This window comes from Epinephelus fuscoguttatus, linkage group LG4, assembly GCF_011397635.1.
Source record: "Epinephelus fuscoguttatus linkage group LG4, E.fuscoguttatus.final_Chr_v1".
NCBI classification, from domain to species: domain Eukaryota; kingdom Metazoa; phylum Chordata; class Actinopteri; order Perciformes; family Serranidae; genus Epinephelus; species Epinephelus fuscoguttatus.
The window spans coordinates 12393144-12416212 of record NC_064755.1 but is presented as its reverse complement, the minus strand read 5'-3'; the positions used below and the strand labels follow the sequence as shown (position 1 = coordinate 12416212).

General features: G+C 40.2%; 2 protein-coding genes across 2 annotated transcripts in view; both read right to left on the bottom strand.

Annotated features, from left to right (window-relative positions):
- mbtps1 (membrane-bound transcription factor peptidase, site 1) overlaps positions 1-6417 on the bottom strand; it is a 32851-nt gene extending 26434 nt beyond the window's left edge. The window contains exons 1-2 of the mRNA XM_049574605.1: positions 6261-6417; positions 214-802 (exon numbers count right to left, since the gene is read on the bottom strand). Coding sequence (XP_049430562.1) covers positions 214-442 — 229 coding nt within the window. The 5' untranslated portion in view covers positions 443-802; positions 6261-6417. The remainder of the gene's footprint in view (positions 1-213; positions 803-6260) is intronic.
- A 2699-nt stretch (positions 6418-9116) lies between these two features.
- On the bottom strand, positions 9117-21656 carry pskh1 (protein serine kinase H1). The gene is made up of 4 exons (XM_049574298.1): positions 21288-21656; positions 19776-20587; positions 17943-18866; positions 9117-14153 (listed from the first exon to the last, which is right to left on the bottom strand). Exons 2-4 carry the CDS (start codon positions 19842-19844, stop codon positions 13836-13838), a joined length of 1311 nt encoding a protein of 436 aa, XP_049430255.1. The 5' UTR covers positions 19845-20587; positions 21288-21656; the 3' UTR covers positions 9117-13835.
- Positions 21657-23069: the final 1413 nt, after the last annotated feature.

The window sequence follows — 23069 nt, the reverse complement described above, 5'->3', positions numbered from 1 at the left end:
TCTCCTATTAAGGCAGGCCTGGGTTAATTGTGCACTGTAACTGAAATGTAAATACTCAATACGAAAGGACTCGAGTAACTTTGGGTACCTTCAAAATTCAAACACAATTAAGCTATCCCATTGACTCTTTGGAAATGTTTAAATATAGTGTTTCCAAACCTCATAAAGACACAATTAATAACATGTCTACCAGCTTTAACAATTTCTTCTTACCATGTTCCACCACCTGGGAGGAAAACTCCAGTTTGAGGGTTAACTGGGAACAATTGGAGCCAGATGATGAAGAGAGAGGCTCTGTGTTGGGGGTGTGGTCGGACTTAGATTTGGCTTCTCCTGTTGGCTCCATCCCCACCACAGGGAGGAAGCCCATCAGCAGCCCTAAAAGCATGGATGCCCACACAGGAAGCAGGAGCATTTTGAGATGTGAAGTAGCACAAACCATTGGTTTGACCAGGCCCTGTAAACTCCAGCAGCAGGTATGCTGTTTCAGATGAAAAATGAGCAGCTAAAACCTGGTTTGGGGTCAGGGGTTAGGACAGAGCATTTCAGGTCCAGAGCTCCAAAAATGAGTCCATACTGCAAACGGCCTGAGCAGCTAGATTAATTTCTTTCTGCGTTTTCTCTCCATGGTGGTAGTCCAGTGTGGAGGTCAATGGCACAGCCAGAGTAGGAACATAGTCGCCATGTTGAGAACTGGAGGAGGCAACCAGTGAAAGCAACGGATGGATGGGAGGAGGGTGGGAGCAGTGATGGAGGAAAATGCTGGTGTCAATTAAGAGTTCCAAAGCAGTCCTGTTTTTATCTGAAAGAAAAAGACAAGGAACAGCCAAAATGAATGATGAGGAGTCAGGACAGAGCTTGTTGACATTTAAATGGAAGTACATGAGTGTTTTGCAAATACAATATATATTTTATACAATAGCTACCTGTATTTAACAAGTTTTACACATGCTATTACACCCACAACATGAATTCCTATCACTTCAAATTAATTGCAAATTGATTTTGTGACCCTGCAAACACATACTCTCAGCATATGGAGTCGATTCTCCATTACTGTCACAGCTGTGGCTGCAAAACAATCTACAGCCGATGGCTGATATCCAAGACTCAGATTAGAGCCTGACAGTACTGTTGTTATGAGGCCAGGATCCACAATCAATGTTTAAGAATAATGAAAATATAATAACTAGTAGTCATCTGATGTTTGTTGTTACATAAAACCTTATATAATAGACATGATTTTGCAATGAATCTTCAAATCTGTTTGAAAGAAGTTACGCAGTCAAGTCTGGAGCAGAATATGTAATAGCTGAGAAATTCAAATAAATAGAAGTAAAAAAAACACAAATTTAAAAAAATATATATATTTAATGTACAATATGTAATTTTCTGCCACTATGGGGTCTCTCTATCAAAACAGTTACACAAGAAGCAGCAATGCCGCCATTGCAGTCTTTTTCTCCTGGTGAGAATTCCTTCAGTTCTAATTGTTCGGGAGGTTTTTACCAGGAGCTGAATTATCCACAGAAGTGGATCTGGTGATTAAAACAGATAAAAACATTGATTAAAGCAGTATCACATTAAAAATTAATGTTACTCCGATCCTTTTCGGCTTGTTTTGGAAAGGCTGCTAGCCTAGCTCCACCTAACGTTTGCTCAGCTTGTCTTCTTTATAACTTAAGATCCAGATGTTCAGGTGGTATTTACTAGGGGCCGAATTGATCACAGAGGTCTCTTCCTCTCCAAAACAAATGGACCTTAAACCAGTAAAAACACTAAATTAAGCAGTTTCATGTAAATCAGTATTTCTCTGACACTGTTTGGCATGGCAGGAGCTACTACTTACATATGCTCAGCTCGTTTCTGTGATAACCTCAGAGCCAGACGTCCAATGACTAAAATCCTTCATCAGGTTAAAAGATTAAGATAAAAACAACCAAGATCTAAAAAGTGTATAGTAATAACTGTGGATATAAAAAATCCACATATGACAGCTAACGAGGCAAAGGGAAAATGATGCCACTGACAGGTGAAGGCGACCAAAAACACAGACCGATTTCTTTGGTTTGAACATTGTTGGGATATTATTTGTACACAACTTTAAAAAACAACACTGGTCTAGCCATTTTTATGTTACGAAAATGTACGAATTATATCTTTCATGTGAACCAATGCTAACCTTTGCTGAACAGCGGCTACTGTGGTCTGATATGACCATTAAGATAGCAGACCACGTCAGGCTGTAACAGCAGAACCACAGACTGTATTGAAGTGAACAAGGTTTGATCACTTTCTTGTTCAACTCCTCATTTGTGAGACAAAGATTATGTTATTACTTCTTTCAAAAGTTACATAGTTGCACTTTCAGATCATATATACATAACAATACAGCCCATAAATATGTACTACTGCACTGCAATTTCGTTTCGCATATCTGATAGTTTAAATGCAATTCAGATATGACTACATCAGTACTGATATATCAGTAAGCTTTTATTATTATCAACTAAACTCTACTCAGTCATTCACTGGCCTCAGGTCTATCTGTCCATTGAAATGTGATGAAAATCGGTTCAAATGTTTTTGAAATCAGCTGCTGACTGAAGAAAACAAATCAAGTGTAAAACACCATCTTTGCAGAGGTAACAAATAAGCATATTTTCTATCCTCCTACAACTCCAGGGTTTTGAAAAACAACCTTACAGAGGCTTTGTTTCCATTTCTATCCCCTCAAGTAGTGTTCAGAGAAAGGAGTGTTTCCAAGGGGAAGGAATGGAGGTGTTGGGTGCAGAGAGATGTAGAATGTAGTAGTAACCACTCCTCCCTCATTTAGCCTCTTGTGGAGGAGTCAGTGCCCTCTGAGAACAGCCCTGTTGTTAGATACAGCACATAGACTGAGATAAAACTTTTATCTCACCTGCAAGGATGGCAATACTGAGTTATACAGAAGCAGCCACAGACCCAGTGAAGAATCTCAACACATAACTGATAACCATGAGCTGCTAAACAAACTCATCAAAAACATCTTTATGCTGCTGTGAAAGCCATCCTGCACGGCACAAAGAACTTTCCAGGTAGATACACACCACACATACACAGAATCACCAACCAGCACAAAAGACTCAGCTGGGCTGCCTCAGCTGACCTGAAACTGTGTGGCATATGACTCCCCAACACACACACACACACACCCACACACACACACACACACACACACACACACACACACACACACACACACATATAGACATTTGCCAAGCTCCACACCAGACCTCATGAGAACCAGCTCCACGCTGACTGAGGGTCCAGCCCAAATTACATAAGGTGACCTCCCTTCCTGCAGAGCCTGTAACTGCCTCCTACTTTACACCAGAGGGACACAGAGGCAGTCTATCAATTCCTAAAGTGTACCAAGACCTGTGTTCTGTTGTTGTGTTTATTCATGAAACTCACCTTTTTTTATCTTAGCACCCACCCATCCTCATTTTGGGATTGATTTCATCGATTAGCATACACAAAACCCACTCAGAGTGTGTTAGTGTGCTGCGGACCGGCTGCTCTCTGACTGCTCAGCTTTATTGCACGGAAAGAGAGCTTTATTGCATGTTGCACATGTGCACAGAGCACATGTGCAACATGTTCCAGAGCTGAGTGTGCAGATATGCAGTACGCCACATGCGTGTGTTTGAGTGTATACTTTTAGTCTATTTTATCCTGGCAGGAATGACTCTATTGTCAGGCGGTCATTACCAATCAAACACTCCCATCAAAGGATGAAAACAACCCCATCAAGTATTACACGTGTGTGCTATCTAACAGCAGGCACACTAGTCGGTACAACTGCTATCAAGAAAGGAGCAAAATCAAACAAATAGATTTACATGGCACAGCAGTGTATAAACAAGCCCAGATTCTGTTCAGTCCCCTGGTATACTTGTGGCGATGATATCTAAACCTACTTTTAACTGCCGGATCACTTGACTATAATCTAAGCCTTCTGGTTCTCCTGTTGATATCCACGTCTCCTGTATGGGGACTGTAGTTACACTAGCAAAACACTACTTATACTCAGACCAGAATGGAAACTGCAGATTTTTTTTTTTTTTTTTTTTTTTGTTACTACAATTTTCATCTGTGAGTAGACCTATCACATTACTTACTTTTTGTGGACAATATATTGCCCCAGCAATGATTGAGATAAACAATGTTATTGTCGTTTTAAGACCATTCCATGCCACAAATATAATTTGATATGATATGATATGAAATATGATAATTTAATGGCATTTCAAAGAGCAATGAACTTTTAAGTCTTAAAATATTCAGACATTGGAATTGAAATGTGAAAAAAGCATGAAAATTCAGGCATCATGTTGGCTAAAATGTTGGTGACATTCCTATGTAATTAAACACACATATAAACACAAGGACGATGTTGTGCTATATATGGACATGACCGATCATCTTTGCCGACCTCGATGAGTCAATAATGTAATTATCTTCACATGCCTGGTGATGATCCAGAGGGAAAATCTGTGGAATTTTTTTTTTTTTTGCTTGTAATGTGATAGGCAACACTTTTTTTTCTTTACAAAACAATTTTCAAATCTGCAGAAGATCTGAGGAGATCGGAATTCTACAGGTGCAGATTTCGCATAGGCTTACTTAAGTTGATTGATATTATGTTCATGATTAAAATTTATAAGACTGCAACTTCTGGGGAAAAACACAGCTAACATGTGAAGCTCTACAGTTGTCCTCGTCTCCTAACTTGTAGCAGCAAGTTGCTCATAATATGAATAAAGTTTCCAAGTGCAGAGGAGTGAACTGATTTATTTTGCCTGACTAAAATACAGTAAATGTGGCTTTTTTAAAGAACATTGTGACAATGCTTTTGTAGTAGTATACTAGCTCAAGTCAAGTGTTGCACAGGAAAGGGATTATATGGAGGGTTAAGGGTTTATGTGAATCAAAAATTACACATAATCCCCATAGTTACTTTTGTGGGTAGTCACATGCCTACCACTGCTCAACCTCTATGATATAGTAAATAAACTCTGCAGATAGGGGCCTACACAAGTGATTGAACAATTTAATTAAAAGCCCCTGGCTGGTCTGGTCTGACAGGAAGGGGCTCAATCACCAGATCCGGCTCAAGGCAGGATCCCCGCCTGTGTGAGACAACAATGCAGCTAACAACTATTGGTTTAGACCCAGAGCTGTAAAAATAGCCCCACTGGTTAGGGTAGGGCTGTAAAAGACAGGCTGGGACTACCTGAGTCAACATACCACCAAACCACAAAAATGGCATCAAACCTCCAGGCAGACATTGATTAGTAGCTAGGAAAGGCCCCCCACCACAATCAGAGGAAAGATCAACAACAGTGTGAGTGATCTGAATGGAGAGAAGTGGAGTCTGTTTTTTGGGTGTTAGCAAAAGGGTCCCTTAGAAGTTTTTATTTTTAGCAGAAATTTGGTGTAATAGTACCAGTTTAGTATGGAATCATCCCTCCTTTAAAAATAATGACACCAAAGCAGAATTAAATGTTAGAAAGATAAAGTTAACAAGCTGGCAGCAGCTACTTTGTCGATCAAAACAATCTGTCCACAGTGTGTATCACATAAAGCACATTACTTCCACTGTTTCAGTAATGACACAGACTTCATGTTGTTCTATTAAGTGCTCGTGGTTCACTCCTTGAGCAAACCAGACACACTACAAAATACACACACGTTTAAATGCCTTTAGTTGACATTAGTAGATGCATGAAAGACCCAGTGTTAGCGTTTCTACATTTACACACGATGGGCACAATTACACCGTCGACAGGGCCATGAGTTAAAATAACAGTTTGCTGCTTTTCAGTGCGACACAACATTTACTAAACACCTTAGCTAATTAGCTAACTAAGCCACACTGAGCCAAAACGACAAAACAAACCGTGTGGCCACATTAAAGTGACGACTTTACCAGCATAAACAAAGCAAATACCAGCAGACACACGCTGGAGGCTAAGTGTCTCTGAGATGGACACTTACTATGTCGACGGTGAAGAGCGTTATTTGAAGACCACGATAGCACGTGTTAATGTCGCGAAAGCTACATTTTGCCATCTGAAATAGGTTTATTAAACAAAAAGACATGCCAAGAGATTTTCTTTAGCCTCGGCTGCCTATCACATGTATAGCGTTAGCTAGCTAGCTTGGTGATATTTTACAGTGTATCTGCTGGTAGTTTGTGTGTTGATAATACTCACCGAGCTAAGCAGCGTCTCACACTTCACAGTTATCTGTGTGTATTTTTCACTGTCCGTGTATTATCGATCTGATAGCTACTCGGTAGGTAGTTTGTTGTCCACCGAACAAAAGCTAGCAGCAAACTCACCAAACGCTACAGCCGCAGACCACTGACGTCGGGTTATGACGGGATGCCAGGTTTGGGGAACCTGTCCTCCTAAAATCGCCGAGCAAAGTTAGCTCATCGATCCTATTCAGGTGATATTCATCTTTAAGAGATGGTTCTTTTCCCTTTATATTCTCACAGAAATCCAAATTATAACCCTATAACGTAACTATTATTACTTTCCCATCACCTCTTAATGAGCATATGATCATAGAGTGTCACGCTTTGTATCAAACCTGGCAACCCACCAGGCCTCCGGCTACTACTTATGGCCAAGCCTTCTCGGTCACGCTGCAGTTCTGCCAGCAGTGGGCGCTTTTCACCGTCAGGAAACTACTGTAAACAAGACGGACACAGCAGGAGTAGATCATTTAACTACAGTTAAACTACAGTTTGTAGTACTTCAACTTTAAAGTATCACTTGGATATTGTGTGGTCTACAGTGGTTTATTTACAATAAAATACCATGATACTCATCAGCTGTGATTAAACTGGTTCATGTGTATTTCAGTAAGTACTGATAGTTCATTAGATTTCAACCATCACAAACAAAGTCATATGCTGCACAGCTGTAAGCCACTGTTTTAAAATTATTATTTTTTTCTTTTCACTTTCTATGTTTTGATTATAAGTTTATAGTTGAGAGCATATAAATGAAATGTCATTGCATTTGGATGAATTTGGCATGCTACACAGACTTTAAAGCCCCTCAAGACAAATTTGTGATATTCTGCAAACATTATATGAATAAAACTGACTTGACTTGAAACCAGTGCACAAATGCTTTTGGCCACAATTCTGCTTATATCAAAAGTGAAAGAAATGCTGGTTTTCATTTAGGATCAAGTACTCTTTTACAACACACACATTATTAGAGTTATGGTTGCTATTGTCTGAGGCCACTCCCACAGACAAGCTTGCAGCCAGGATGCCCTTCATCCATATACTGACCAGAAAAATATATATATAAAAAATAGTATATATATATATATATATATATATATATATATATATATATATATATATATATATATTATTTTATTTTTTTATTCTTTTTTTTTTTGCCTACCTGGGGGAAGAAAGACTCCACAAGTTGACAGACACAAAGCTGACATGCATCATTGTATAAAGTTGCCATGGCTAACACATTAACAACTACTTACTCATCCAGTTTACACAGCAATATTAAAACTTATTCTGAGGCATGCATGTCCAGTCTTTACTTTCCCTTTAGCTTTGTTTTAATCTCCACAGACTCCTAAGGAAATATATCTAAGAACAGTGCGGCTGAATCAAATAGCATATGTGCTGCAAAACAAATTAAGCACTAAAAGAGGCTAAGTTGTCACAGCATGCGGCCCCTTTCACATTACACAGTAGTTTTCTGCTTATAAAAAGTGATTTGTGGAAATTTATATATACATATACATATATATATATATATATATATATATATATATATATATATATATATATATATATACATATATGTAAAGGAAAAACAAAACAACAATACACAAAGACAGTCGATGTATCAATTTGTTTTTGCTGCAGGGCTGTTGTTTATCTTAAATTATAGCACCCCCATGAGGGTGAAGTAATCATTTTTATATAATTATTGGTGACTGTTTCCAAAATGCTAAAATTGAAGTCCAGATTTTAATCAGTGTTTGAATTCTTTAGTTATGACCAAAAACATGTTTTATAAGGTCACAGTGACCTTGACCTTTGACCACCAAATTCTAATCAATTCATTGTTGAGCCAAGTGGACATTTGAGCCAGATTTGAGAAAATTCCCTCAAGGTTTTCTTCAAAGATAACATTCATGATAGTGAGAGGAACGCAAGGTCACAATGGTCTTGACCTTTGACCACCAAATTCTAATCCATTCACTATTGAGTTGAAGTGGATGTTTGTGCCAATTTGATAAAATCCTTCAAGGTGTTCTCGAGATATTACGGTCACAAGAATAAGATGGATGAAAGGTCACATTAAACTTGACCTTTGACCACTAAAATCTTATCAGTTCATTCTTGAGACCAAGTGTGACAGGCAGGAAAAAAGATCCCTCTAGGTGTTCTTGAGCATCCACGAGAATGGGACAGGCAGACGTATGGAGAGACAACCCAAAAACATAATGCCTCCATTCACGACTATTGCCAGCACAGAGGCATAAAAACAGTAAACTGATGAACCTGAAAACAACAGTAGTTCAACAATATGTGCTAGAAGATTGCCAATATATGGTGCTTCTCAAAGTCAAGAAGGATCCTTAAATTGCTCTATTTCAAGGAGGCTAGGTCATCGAATCCTGCTGAAGGACTGTTCCAATGTCAAGGACCCTTCGAATTCTATCGAGGTCCGAGTCCTTCCCTTAGAGAATTTTCAAGGACACATGTGGGTATCCTCAGCAGGTATGAAGTACTCACAAATCTGTGTGCACAATTTGCCAGAATTGAAGGTGGGGTCTCTTCAGTGACGCACACCTGGGCAGTTGCTGGCCTGTTCCAATGTGTGTTCACCAAATGTTAGGAAGGAGTCTTGCGTAGCCTCTGTAGGACCCAACTTGGAAGGATCTGTCCTACCAAGAAAGAATCCTTGACTTTGAGAAGTACCAATAGTCTTATTGTACACTCTGACTAACACACCTGTTGGACCAATCACATATGAGAATAGTGTCAAATCAAAACACATTCAAGCAAGTCAGGTTCGAGTGTTTTATTGGCACATACAACTCACCGTTTAGAAAAATAAAAGTTAATGGTAGAAGAATCAAAGTGTTATCATTCATTTAGACACATAATAACAAAAAAACTGCTTTCAGATAACAGTGATGAGTTGGCTACTTCATTTAGGACGACAGCATTTATATAAAATCACACAGATATATAAAAACATGAAAGGACAGACTTACAAATGTGCTGACATTCTGCAAAACTGCTAATGAACTGATTGGGTCATTCATTGAACATGGTATACAATAGGCACTCAATAATGTTGCTGACTACTTCAACCACAGCAATTCCTTTGAGTTCAAATGATTACTTTGTGACTGAGTCTTAAAAAATGTTTATTTCACATAGATGCTATGCTCTAGGAGCAATCAATGAACTAACTACCTACCAGAACTAATGTCACCTCATCATACTGTGTGTTGCAGAAAGTAGGACACCTCAGAGTGATACCTCACCTAAAAAATCTTTGTTTTGAGATGACCACAGCTGGTTTCTTCATTTTAACTGCACCTTTTAAAGCTTACATAGTGTGCGTTTGATTTTAAAAAGACACATTTTGGGCGGAGAATTTCAAAAAACAGTAGGACAGAGTGATGATCTGAGTGTACCAATACCAGTTCCAATGTTAGCGTCATTTACAGTCTTTTATAAACAATTCAGTCCCGCCAAGAGATGAGACATCAGGGCAGATAACAGCAGTGGGACAAAAGAAAACAAAATTTTAAATCTGACTTACATCAAGGAAAATGGAAAGATGACAGGGCATCTTGAAACAAGCAAAGAACAAAAGACAAAAGAGAAGGGAAAAACTGAGGTCAGCTGACATGGCTCGGTTAGATTTCCAGTATGTGTTAAAAAGTTCACAACAGCAACACACTTCATAAGTCTGGGGTAGATCACAGCAAAATGCTTATATAAAGAAGACCACACTGTAGCAACTGATTTACTATGGGGGAGTTCTGAAGGGACAAAATACAGAAAGACGGAGTCCGATATAAAGGTAAATTACAATTTTAGACCAAAATTCAATTTAACAGTAGAGATTAAGTGCTTCGCCAGATAAAAGGAGGAACAAAAGGCATAAAAAGGCAAATAATCCTCACTTGTTTTTCAGACAAGCTGTGCTACTTTAGGAAAATCTTCACTTATCAAATATTCAAATATCACATTATTTTTTGACAAAGTTGAAGATGAATCATTTTAAATCATTTAAACATGGATATTATGATAAAATGTGAAGTTGTGCTCATTTTGCATTTCCCTTTGCTTGAACTGTTTAATATATTCAGAAAATCCACTTTACTGTAATGCAGCCTTTTACTATTAAAACTATACCATAATGTTACAAAAAACAAATTGCCTAGTCTATTCTCATTTCAGATTATTGCTGTAGCACCAAAAACATACTGTGCAGGACATAAGAGAGCTACAATCTGTTGTTCTCTGACTATGAATTTTGTGGATTTAATAAATTTGAGTTTATCTCTTCCTTTGGAATTTATTCTGATTTAAGTGCACTTTCATAGACAAGGTGACCTTTACAAACAAAAGAAAACATATGCAGTACATCATCTTTTATAATCATACATACTAATGGTCATTTGATTCACCTCTTCATGCTGCTCATCATCTTCAGTGGTTTCCTTCATTTTGGTCATGTGTAGTAAACAAATTTAGGACGATGGGTTTCTCTGCCTTGGAGCTGTGCTATGGATATCAGTTGGGTTGCACCAGCTGTGAAGTTATTACTATTACGAAGTTAAACAGGAACTCCGGTATTTTCAACCTGGACCCTGTTTTCCTATGTTTTTATGTCTAAGTGACTCGAGGGAACAGCTCTTTTTAAAAGTGGTCCAGTACTCAGCCGGAGTGCTGCAGCTGGCAGCAGCGAAATAGGCTGCAATGTAATTATACAGGGCAGATGAGTCCCTTCAATGTACGTACATTTAAAGTGCTTGTTTCTGACAATAACAGGCTTAGACTGATAAAACAAACATAAGAGAAAAAACCCTACAGAGAAGTTGATCAATTCTTCATTTGTTCTGGTCTGTTTTGTGTCCAAGTCTCGCTTAAGGAGTAGTCTCGTTCTGAAATATCTCTAACAGTGGAAACATGACAGAGCCTTGGAGAGAAGAGTGCTGGGAAGAGTTTGTTGGGAGTACAGTAAGCATAGTTTAGCATTATCTAAAAGATGTTCAATGTCATGGCTGAATAATTAGCCGATTTCAACAATGTGAAAAAGACTGCAAAATATCAAAACAAGACTTCTTTGATGAGGCTTGGACAGAAACCAGAAAGGAACCAGTGAAATTTATGGAAAAACATTATAATATCTCTGTAGGGTCTTTTTCATAATGCTTTAAGACTGCCATAATAATCTGAGCCTGTTAAAACACTTTTAGTGGACGTAAATTAATGGGACACATGCTCTGAGTGGTTACACTGTAGCCTGTTTCGCTGTTGCAGGCTTCAGTACTCTCTCTTAGTACTGGACTACATCAGTCATTTAGACACTAAGACGTGGGAAAATAGTGTCTAGGCTGAAAAATACCAGATGTCCTCTTTAACTAGCTAGTTTTGACTCGTGATTTATTTAATCAGGTTACACCGCTACTAGTCTGAGTGGGCGGGAGTTCGCTGCAGAGATCAGCCTCTCATTGGGCGGAACGAACCACGCTGAAGTCCCGCCCTACCATCTCCGGTTGTGTAGCAGTTTTCAACCGTTTTCAACACGTCCTTTACTAACTTTTGTGGTGTTTGATCTTGCGGGGATGTAGCCATTTTCCTGCCATGGTTCGTGTCCTGTAGGCGATATTTTTGAGGGTGTGTTACACCAAAACCTGTTTCCCCCTGGCAATATTTTTGCAAGCGCACCGTTGCTGTGGCACCGCCCAGAACGATTGTGATTGGTTCAAAGAAGTACAAGCAGCTGGGGTGTTTTTTTTCTCCAATCTCACAGTGAGAGTCGGCCCAGCCAGACCTTTCTTTTCTTGAGAAAGGTCTGGTGAGCGAGACTACACCACTACAAATGTCAAAGCTCGTAAAGCTGTAGCGTAACTTTTAAAATGTGCAATTTTGGGGGACAAACAACAAACAAGACAAACTTAGCTATAGTTATGATCAGTCTTGGCATAACAAGTTGTTTTTTCAGAAATGTAATTTAAAGTCTTCCCATTTAACATTATTATCAAACAGCATTTTGATCCAGTGTTGGGTCAAATATCTCTTTTACTCTTCAGTTTGAACGTGTCTCAAATTTGTGTCTCCTAGGATATCGAAGGCATGACCCACCCTACTCTCCCTGTGATGGGCTAGTACTCATTGCCTTTGTTGGTTGGGTAGGTTTAGGCAAGAAGAGTGGGATTGGTTAGGGTAAGCCAGTCAGAGGCGGGGCATGGCAGAGTAAGGCCGGTCCTGCCTTCTTTATCCTAGGAGGCGCAAAGACATGAATGGGTCAAATATTAGCAAGCTAACGTTAGCTTTGTCAGTGGGTTGAGATAGCTACAGGTTGTAGTCAACATTTTATTAATTTTTACGTAAGGACTAATTTGTGTGGTGCAACCTGCTTTAATTTAGTGATGTGTAAGTCTCCACTTAGTAAACACTTGTGTTTTAAACAAAGCTCAGTTTGAACTTACAAAGAGCTGGTGCAATTGGCAGCAGAGATCTTTGCCTTCATTGCTGCACACAACATTTACCATTCCCACTGACACAAACAATGAAACAGTAAAACCACATAACATCTTAAACGGCCACATCCTCTTATAAAGACAGCAAACTATTAGAATAATGCTCTTCAGCTTGAAGGGATCATAGAAGGCACCTCATGATTGAATCTGTTGAAGTCTAAAAATCACAGGGAGTGGACTGTGTGGCCTACTGTCTAATACAATACACTGAGGATTTAACACAAAACAGCTTCACAATCTTTTGACAGTTTTAGAACAATGGTATCAACAGAGCAATAATGGCAAGATTAGATAAGCTTAGAAGTGACTAAAAAATAAGCCTTCATTTTGACCTTTAAGGGTGTGGTTTTTTTTGCAGTGTGCTTGCATCACCCACATCTTAAGACAAGGTCTGTACAATTGGTACAACAATAAATTCACAGCAATTTTCAATCAGGAATGAGTGCGGGGAAATTGTTTCCCCCTCTTCTAAAAGTATCCCTTTCTTCTTAAAAACTTCAGTACCCAGAACTCTGTTCAACAGATCCTCATGGAAGGTCATTATCCAGTGACCATTTGAATGGAGACTAATAATCATGTCAACAATAATAAATAAATATGTAGAGACACAGGGATTGAAAGAACAAAAGCAAAGGAGTGGAAGGCACCATCCTGCCAGAGAAAAAGTGAAGGAATGGATGGAGAGATGATGTAACCCTTAAGAGTTCAAAACTTTACTGGTGTGTCCTTCTCTGTGCTCGTCAGGAGACGCGCTGCCAGAGGAATTCTCAGCTGGCAGCAGTTACTTTTCAATCTTAATTCTACTTTTGCTGGTAGCCATGGTCGAGTCAAGTCATTGTCCTCTTTTTTTAAGGCAATGATTTGGAACTTGAAGCCACTTTGGCCTCAAACACTGGCAGCAACTTCGAATGGTGGTAGTCATTGTAAAAGTTCAGTCATTGTAGTGCTGTTTCCCCCTAAAAGTACAAGGTCTGCTACAGCCACTGGCTGTCACTGTCCCTGTTTCAGCCATTGTACTGCTGCTGATAGCGACGGTTCAGCTCCCGCAGCTCTTTCTCTCGCACCCGCCGGGCTTTGTTGGATTTGGTGGAGCGGCTGGAGCGAGTGGACTGGGCAGACTTGGTGCTGTGGCAGCGTGAGGACGCCCGCTTCAGGAGGTTCTGAGATATACAGCGCTGTAGATTCTTCATGGAGGAGGAGGCAGCCATGCTGACGATCCAGGGGTGCTTGAGAGCCTGGCCAGCTGTGAGACGCTCGCTGGGGTCCACTGTTAGAATCCGCTCCACAAAGTCTTTGGCCAGGTTGGACACGCTGGGCCACGGCTGGAGAGGGGACACAGACGTGAGACGAGATAGTAATGAACAAACTGAGTACACTGATCACTGGTAAACCTGCCCTCTACATAGTCTAAACCAGTGGTGCTCTGATACCGCTTTTCCACCAGCACGGAACGGGTTACATTCTGGTTCCCTGCACGTGATTTGAAACTGTTCGGAACATTATGAACAAAACAAATTTGATTCAAAACCCAAAAAGTTGGATCCCAGCAGGCACCAAAAATTTAAGGTTTTCCATGACGTGATGTGGGAACAATGACAACATCAGTGGTGTCTCATAGATGCCTGCTGCTTGCGGTCTGGCACCTGTTTGCTACCTTTACATAAAGCCCTGACCTCACCTGAGTCCTGTCAGTAGTCAATTAATATGAAAACTATACATGTGCAAAAATGGTTAATTTCAGAAGTTTAACTGCTGAACATAATGTTTTCTACTTCAATGAAAAGTCCGATCTTATGTGCACTGAAGGTTTAAGGTTTCAATCACACTTGTGTAAGTTGCATACAGGAACATGACTGGTTTCCAAACTAGGTGTGATGATGTCACAAAAACATACTTGTACGAACACATCTCTGATTTAACTCCACCTTCAGTAGATGACTGAGAAAACAGCCTTCTAGTGTCAAACCCTGAACATACATTGTTCTGCACAGTGAAGCTCAAACATTCAAGTGGAGTAACAATAAACAGAACACTTCTTTGGGTGGAGGGAGACATTAAACAATCTTGTAAGAATGTATGGTTTGTTTAGAATCAGTGAAATTTTGTCCACTGGACACAAGAGGGCAGCAAAGTGATAGAAAGAAGAGAATGTCTGGTAAGGACAGTGTTATGAGCTCTGAGCTGACAAAAAACTTGGGTCATTTGACCGTATTAGACATTTGGTCATTTGACTCAATGTAATAATGGGTTTTCTTGGTCTTTAGATACTGTCAGACTCAATAATAGGTGCGGAGTGATTTGTACAGTAACTGATTTGCTGATAGAGTGAAGAGTAAAGATCTAATGTAACATAAAATGCTGTTAAAAGCAAAATGTTCTCTTTCAGAGACATGGACTCTATTTAGTAAGACTGACTGGTAGTGAGTCAAACTCTACCCCCTACTTAGACAGGAATTGAGAATATCAAGGCTGCATGCCTTTCTACACACACACACACACACACACATACACACACACACACACACACACACACACACACACACACACACACAGTTTGTACATGATGTCCTGCTTGGCAACCAGCTGTGTTTTCAGTCTCCCAGTAGACAACTAACCCCCCTTTTCACACAGCAGGTAAATTACCAGTGTTGACTAAAGATACATGACACATATATAAGCCTCAGACATACATCTCTCCTCCACTTCCAACAATCTCTGGGCTGTCGTTAGTCCTTGGACTGCAGCTGTAAATGTGAACATTATTTATTGCAGTTGTAAAGACACTTGTCCCCAAGGGAACTGCATTCAAGTCCGCCCCACCTCGGCTCCACCTCTCACTTACCCTCAGGACAGGATTTTCTTTAACTACAGGTGCCATGCACTGTGACATTATACAAGTTGTTGTACTGCTTCTTTGCAAGGAGTCCTCAGCCATGAATGTCTGTGTTGTGTTCAAAGCCATTACAAATATTCAATCAATGCACAAGTGTCACAGCAGAACACAGTAAATACTGTATATATTTCATATATATATATATATATATATATATATTAAATTAAACAGGGAGAAAGAGCAAATCCATGCAAATTTATTTCTGTGTGATTAATGAGTTAAATTGTTCATCAAAAGTGGTTGATGAATTTTCTTTCAAGTGACTGATTTGTTTCAGCTCTAGAAATTTTCACTTTTTATTAATTCACAGTGGTATTTTATGTTTGATTAAAACATTTTTGAAGCTGTTTTACAATAATTTTAGAGCACTTAAAGGTCCCCTGTGGAGTTTATGTTTGCATTATGCACACCTGGATGATCACGCACAAGCTATTCCAATGATGAACAGCTGGTGGCAGTAATGTGCTGAGAGAACTAGCACCCACAGAGGTAAGAAAGAAGATTATAAGCTAGCAAATGTCCATGTAAACGATGCAGGATCTAATAAATACATATACATACATAATACATATAAAAACTACAATGCATCTAGAATTGGGCGGTATATCAATATTATATTAAATATTGTAATATGTGACTAGAATCTAGATATTGTTTTAGATTTTAGATATCGTAATATTGTAAGTGTTGTCTTTTCCTGGTTTTAAAGGCTGCATTACAGTAATGCAATGTATTTTTCTGAACATACCAGACTCCTCTGTTTCATTATTTGCATTTATCTACTCAGTCATTATATTATTTATCAGGACTCTCGTTGTGTAAATATATTGTGAAAACACTAACAGTCAACCCTACAATATTGTCTCAATATCTATAATGTGGTGTTTGGTCAAAATATTATGATAATTGATTTTCTCCATATTGCCCAGCCCTAAATGCATCACACTAGTGTCACGGCTTGAGGATACACACACTGCTTTTTATGAAAATGTAAGCATAACTTTGTTTATTCACAAGAAAACTCCACAGGGTTCCTTTAATGCTACTATAATAAATATTTCTATGATAGCAGTTGGTCAAATGACTACATGATATAATGCAAAAATAATGTTGTAGCTCGGAGTGACAAACCCACACACTGCAACCTAGCTCTGCAATTCCCCTCAGTTCTACGAATTATTTACTGTCTTTCAACTCATTGTTTTGGTTTCTGGCCCACAACTTCACTGTTTTGGCTCAACATCAGTTCACAAACCTTATATACAGCCATCATTTTGCCTTCTTCAGCCTGTCGTTTTTCAAACAGAAATGCCAAGGATACTCTTTAAGAAAATATCAGTTTTTACGCCTTAGTTTTTGGACTCATGTTGGAAGAGAATAAAGATTGCTCTGTCATTGCTCTCATGAGAAATCTCCCTTTTTTTTTAAACTTAGTCTTTTATGTGACAACTAAGACCACAACATCTAGTCAATAACCACCATATCATCCTAAGAATGCATAATGGTCTACACTATGTGGAAGGTTTTCTCACTACTCACCCAGCAGCTCTGCTTTGCAAACCTCAGCTAAAATACAGGCTCCCTGAAACTGTGATTTCAATTATTAAGAGTGTCAAACCTAACCTTATCTTACCTGTCAGACACTCGAGAAGTTCAAAACTGGACACACTTCAAGAAAACCGAGATGATTCAACCACTCCTTATTAAATATTACAAAACTACTCAGCTATTATTTGCGCTGGAGTGGCTGTATGTGGGGCAAACATTAACCAAGGGCCCCTTTTGTAAAGCTCACTGGCAACATAAACATCCCACGCTACGAAACAAAGGAACGGACTACTCAGCATTCTTCCGACTACATACACAGATAGAGCATAACTTACTGTTCACACATACACACACTTAGAGGGAGGGCATATTGACTTAGAGAGGACAAATACATGAGAGCGAGTATGGCAAGGTAAAAGGTAAGGGTACATGTAAGAGATGTGGACGTGAGCAGTGAGATAATTGGTCAGGAGAGAAGTTTGGCGTGTGTAAATGCGTGTGTGTCTGTGTTGAACCATGTCACCTCATAAGAAAAGCTGATCTTCTCAGAAATCTGTTAACAAAGCCTCATGCGGTGTGAGGAATGTATTCCAAATATGGGTGAAGTCTGCTGGAGTGTGTGTGTGTGTGTGTATGAGGGAGAAAGTGTGTAACAGATTTAAGTCCTCACCTCCCCAGAGAAGCTGTACTTCCCCTTGAGGATCTGCCGGTAGAGCCTCATGCGGTTGTCGTCCTCGAAGGGCATGGTTCCGCTCAGCAGGATGTATGATATCACCCCTAGTGCCCACATGTCTACAGCGTTTGTATAGGGCTTCCTCACCAGGATTTCTGGGGCAATGTACTCTGGCGTTCCACAGGTGGTCTTCATCAGACATTCGTCTCCCTTCTTCCTGCTGCTGGCCAAACCAAAGTCAGTGATGATGATCTTGGAATCAGCTCCGGGGTGGTAGTAGAGCAGGTTCTCTGGCTTCAGGTCTCGGTGAGTGATCCCCAAAGTGTGGAGATACTTAACGCCATCCAGCACCATCTGCAGCACCCGTGTGGCGTCCCGCTCTGTGAAGGAGCCGCGAGCAATGATGCGGTCAAAGAGCTCTCCTCCTGTGGCCAGCTCCATCACCATGTAGACACGTTCTGCCGTCTCAAAGACCTCCATCAGCTGGATTATATTGGTGTGACGAACGCGTCGTAGAACACACAGCTCTGACTCGCACACCTCCCTGCCCTCCCGGTAACGGGTCTCTATCATTTTGATGGCATACGGTTGCCGCGTGCTCTTGTGCTCCACACGGACGACCCGGCTAAAACTCCCACGACCTATCAAAGCTTTGATGTCATACTTGGCCGTGACCCGGGGGTCAAACTTTGCCCGATATTTTGCCACTTTCTTCCGCTGAGGGTCCGACAGATCGGATGGGTCCTTAGGGGGCTGGGCAGAAGCGGTGGGAGTGGCAGCTTGGGCCTGAGCTTGATTAGGGGAGGTGGAGTCAGCCTTGTCACCTCCCCCTCCACCGGCCCCACCCATCTTGCTCCTAGTGCCATCCCCTCGTATGAAGTGCTTATAGATATCTGTCTGAGGAGGTTGGGGAGGATCAACCTGAAAGACACAAGAACACAATTTATCACAGATGCAAACTACAAACCAGAGAAAAACAACAAAAGTTAATTGATTTTCTGTGCAGACAGAAAGAAAAGAGTAAATGAGCTGTCATATGTAAAGACACTGTCATATAGATTTTTGGTCTATAGTTAGTATAGCCTGACCAGTACTGGATTGGCGTTCTGAGCAGAAAAAGAAATCACACTATCTTGTATCTTATATCTGACTGTGGTTTGTTTTAATAAGCCAGTCCAGCCGCGCATGCATCTGACTGCATGTGTGTATCCCACTAGCTAGCTCATCACCGCCACACTGCACAGCGCTCATATGGTGGTTAGTGCTGATACCAGGATAGAACTGTCCCTGAAGCATAGCACCCACCCTCCAGTTACCCCCAGTTAACACCATTTGCTCTGACAGCAATGTTGCTGTTGTTAGGCGCTATTTAGGGAGTTAGCACCATTAGCTGCTAGCCGCCAGCTCGGCCACCTCCGTGTTGAGAGCCATGTGTAAAGAACTCATATGCTCTGAATTTCACATAGAACCCCTTTGATTGTCTAAGATGAATCCTCATTAAAGCTTTAGTGGGTATTACGCCTGCAAATAACTATTTTTCATTATCGATTTGTGTTGATTATTTTCTTAGGTAAAAAAAAATAGTTTAAAAAAAAGCCTGCGACAATTTCCCAAAGCCCAACTTGACATATTTAAGTATCTTTTTATTGAGTCTTGTTTTTTACATTATGAGACTCAATGATTACTCTGCAAGTAACAAAAATATTCAATAGCTTGTTCAATAAAAAAAGAATCACACCCCTACTAAGGTAATATTATCAATAGTAATACAGGTAGTTGTGAACAAAGCAGTGTTACCAATGGGAGTATTAACAACATTGTCCTACTGACCTTTTTGACCAGGTCCAACTGAACATCCCCTGGAGGCTCAGGGAGGACCTTACTGTTCCTGCACCCCATCACATCACCTTGGGCCACTGCCCAGCCAGCCTCACAGGCCACCAGGAGCCCTGCCTCATCACCGCAACAGCTGATTCAACACACTCAGGACATCCACCATCCAGGCCGTACCCAGACTCAGACAGAGGGTTCATGAATAAAGCTGATTACACCCACTCACGTCCCAATGAGCTGGCATCAGCAGTCACAGTTCATGAATACACCCGATACATCCACTTACGTCCACTTTAAAAAGTCCAACAGTTCATGAATATATTCTGGGCAAGCACGTTGTGTGTCTCGGCTCCATCAGCAAGTACTGTATTACCGGTTCTTTTTGTTACAGTATTCTTTTATAGGCCTGTGCCGGTGGGTCTCGCGCACACACACACACACACACACACACACAGACGGCACAGTTGGCAGGCAGGGGGTACCTCACGCCCCTTTAAGAACCTACCGGGGCCCCATCTCAGATGTCGTAATATGTTGAGTGTTTGAGAAAAAACTGCATGAGTACAGCTATATTGATGCTCACGGGGCAAAAATGATTGATCAGGGCTGGGGGGCAGAGCAGTTCTCTAAAACAGGTTTAAGTGCCTTTAGGAAAAATGCAGAAGGATTCAGGCAGATCTTCCACAGAAAATAAGATCATCAACTATGCTCCGATCCATTGGGGGAAGCTGCAATGTCAGCAGCGGTCTTGCCACAGATAAAGCAGCTCCCCTGGAGAATCACAGGCTGGAGAACAGCGGAGGGAAGCTCTGAAACGCAGAAACACAGTATGAAATATGAATCTTGAGTGATTATGGTTAGGCTTGCACATGGGCACGAGTGTATGCGGAGATGACAGGAGCAGATTTCAATTAGGCCAATCATTGAAAGGCAGAGAAGCAACTGACCTAAACACAATGATAATTTTAGCACAAAAGCGAAAAACATTTTTGTATAGAAGTGGTGTAATGAGGCCATATTGTGAAACATTCAGCCAAAATATGATTACAGCTATCCAGACATGTTTTGGCCAAGAAACAAAGAATAGCTTTGCCATTGTAAGAAATAGCTGCACTAACACAGATGGTCACTTTTATCCGAGTATCAAATGTTGGAACTCTGCTTGATATATTGTTAAAAGTTCTCAGTACAAAATGTTTATCAACTTACTTTACTTTTTCAGTTATTATTATAGAAAATCATCTGGAAACAACACTGAAAACATACTTTAAAGTGCTCTACACGTTGAAGAAACCATAACACATGAGCACATTTGTATCAGACATTTAATGGACAACTACATTAAAGTTTAGTTAAAATAAAAAATGGCCAGGCCCCACTCATGTCAGTGTTTTTTCTTCAGCCAAAAACTCATTAGACCGTTATTTAAGGCAACACTGAGTAACACCAGGACAGTCTTTAAAAACTTTCACAAATAAGCCCAACATTACAGTCATAAAAGCAACTTACTTATCCGAGATAGCGAAGTGTCTGAGCATGCTAACTAGCCTGCTAGCAGCAGCAGGGCAGGACTCCCAACTTTGCCAAATCCAGCCTCCTCACCCCACTCTCACTCAGCTGGGCTCTCCATTTTCACCTCGTACTTTCCCAACTTTACTCCCGAGGACCAACAAGTCAAATCCGTCACTTCATTTGTCAGCGACATTTTGTGTCAATTCCGGAGTTTAATGGTTTGTTTAGGAGATGGAAGGACTGTACAAAAACATGTAAAGTTGCCCCGTCGGTCGCTTTTCTGGACGGTGTTTTTCGCCCAGGACCACCTTCCCACCACCACAGCCCGAGAGGAGTGACAAGAGACTGAATGCAACACAGGTCTTCCGGTTTATATTTTCAAAATAAAACGCCACTTGAGAATTTTGCAGCATTTTATGTAGAACTAAAGCACAAAGTAAGCAATGAATAAATAAACAAATAAACAAATAAATGAATATTTAGGTGTGTTTTTCTCCACAATTTTCTGTATTACTTATTTGAATTTGGCACTTTTAAAAATTATTTTTATGTAAATCTTAACTTTGAGGAAACATACTTAAAATGAAAAGGCATATTATTGACAAGTTATCAGAAGTTCTATGTGTTATATCTATTAAAGAAGTACTCATTGCAGTGGCCGAATTACCAACCGGGCAAAGCAGCCCAAAAAGGTTCACTACTATTAACTGGTTTGTGCTGGTTGATTGAAAATGTGCAGCACTTATGCACAAAATTATGTGAGATGTAATTATGGGTCCTGCAGGCTGTCAAACTCCTTCATTACTTTAGTCTTGTGTGTGTATGTTGCATATTCATGATTGAACCTGACCATTCAGATTACCAAAAAGCTAGTCTGGGGTTAAGTAGTAGCTACTCTTGCAGAGAAAAAAAAATGCAACATGTCACATGGAGTGGGAGGAATGGGAGGTTAAAAGGGATTCAACAGCTAATTTGTGCCCCAGGGTCCTCAGCCATGAGTAAATTGCCTGTCATGGAAAAAGTATTCATTATAAAAGTGTTTGAATGTCATCATGTATAATAATAGGAACTGTATGAATGTACGATTCATCTATGTTCATGGTTTGGTATTTTCAGAGACCTCAGAGTCCCTCTCTGTCCGAATGCAGGCATGTGAGGAAGCCACAGGGTGTCTGAAAGTTAAGATACTGTAAGGTCAAGACCATGTAGATGTTGAGGCTCCGATGTAAGATCAGACCTGTATGCCGTTAAATTCACTATATATGGTTGAATCATTGTTCTGTTACTTAAATTTGTGCTATATTAAACATATATTCAAGAAAAATCCACTAAAGTTCATCGAGTTCATCTTGTTGTCCATCAAAGGGAAGATTGACCAAGCGTGCATGTTTTTCCACATCGTTATCCATCATTAGTTACCATCACAATAGTTGCCTTTTCGCTTGCATTTTCTTAACATTGCAAGGAAGATTGTAAAAATGGTGGAATTCATTTGCTGATACCTGGTAATACATGAATTTTCCCACGACCCACTTAGTATGCTCTTAATTTGAAGGTCTGATCCTTAAACTTCCTGTGTGTTCCTTTCTGTCTCTGGCTTGCGTGATGGGGCTCCTCTTCCACCCATAACTTCTTTTGTAGAGACGGGACGACCTCCCTCGGCTTGTTTCGACCCCATCAAGTCCTCACCGTCACTTCCTGGATACAGAGAGAAGTCCCTCTGACAAAGTGCTGACTGACTTCTCTCTCGGAAAAGTACCAGCAACTCTGGTTGGCACA

What these genes read in the sequence shown, in the direction of transcription:
- pskh1 (XM_049574298.1), bottom strand. Translation starts at nt 19,844, where the DNA reads ATGGGGTGCAGGAACAGTAAGGTCCTCCCTGAGCCTCCAGGGGATGTT. An exon ending in AGTTGGACCTGGTCAAAAAG is followed by an intron (nt 18,867 to 19,775) that starts GTCAGTAGGACA and finishes TGTGTCTTTCAG; the next exon opens with GTTGATCCTCCCCAACCTCC. An exon ending in AGTACAGCTTCTCTGGGGAG is followed by an intron (nt 14,154 to 17,942) that starts GTGAGGACTTAA and finishes TCCCCTCTCCAG; the next exon opens with CCGTGGCCCAGCGTGTCCAA.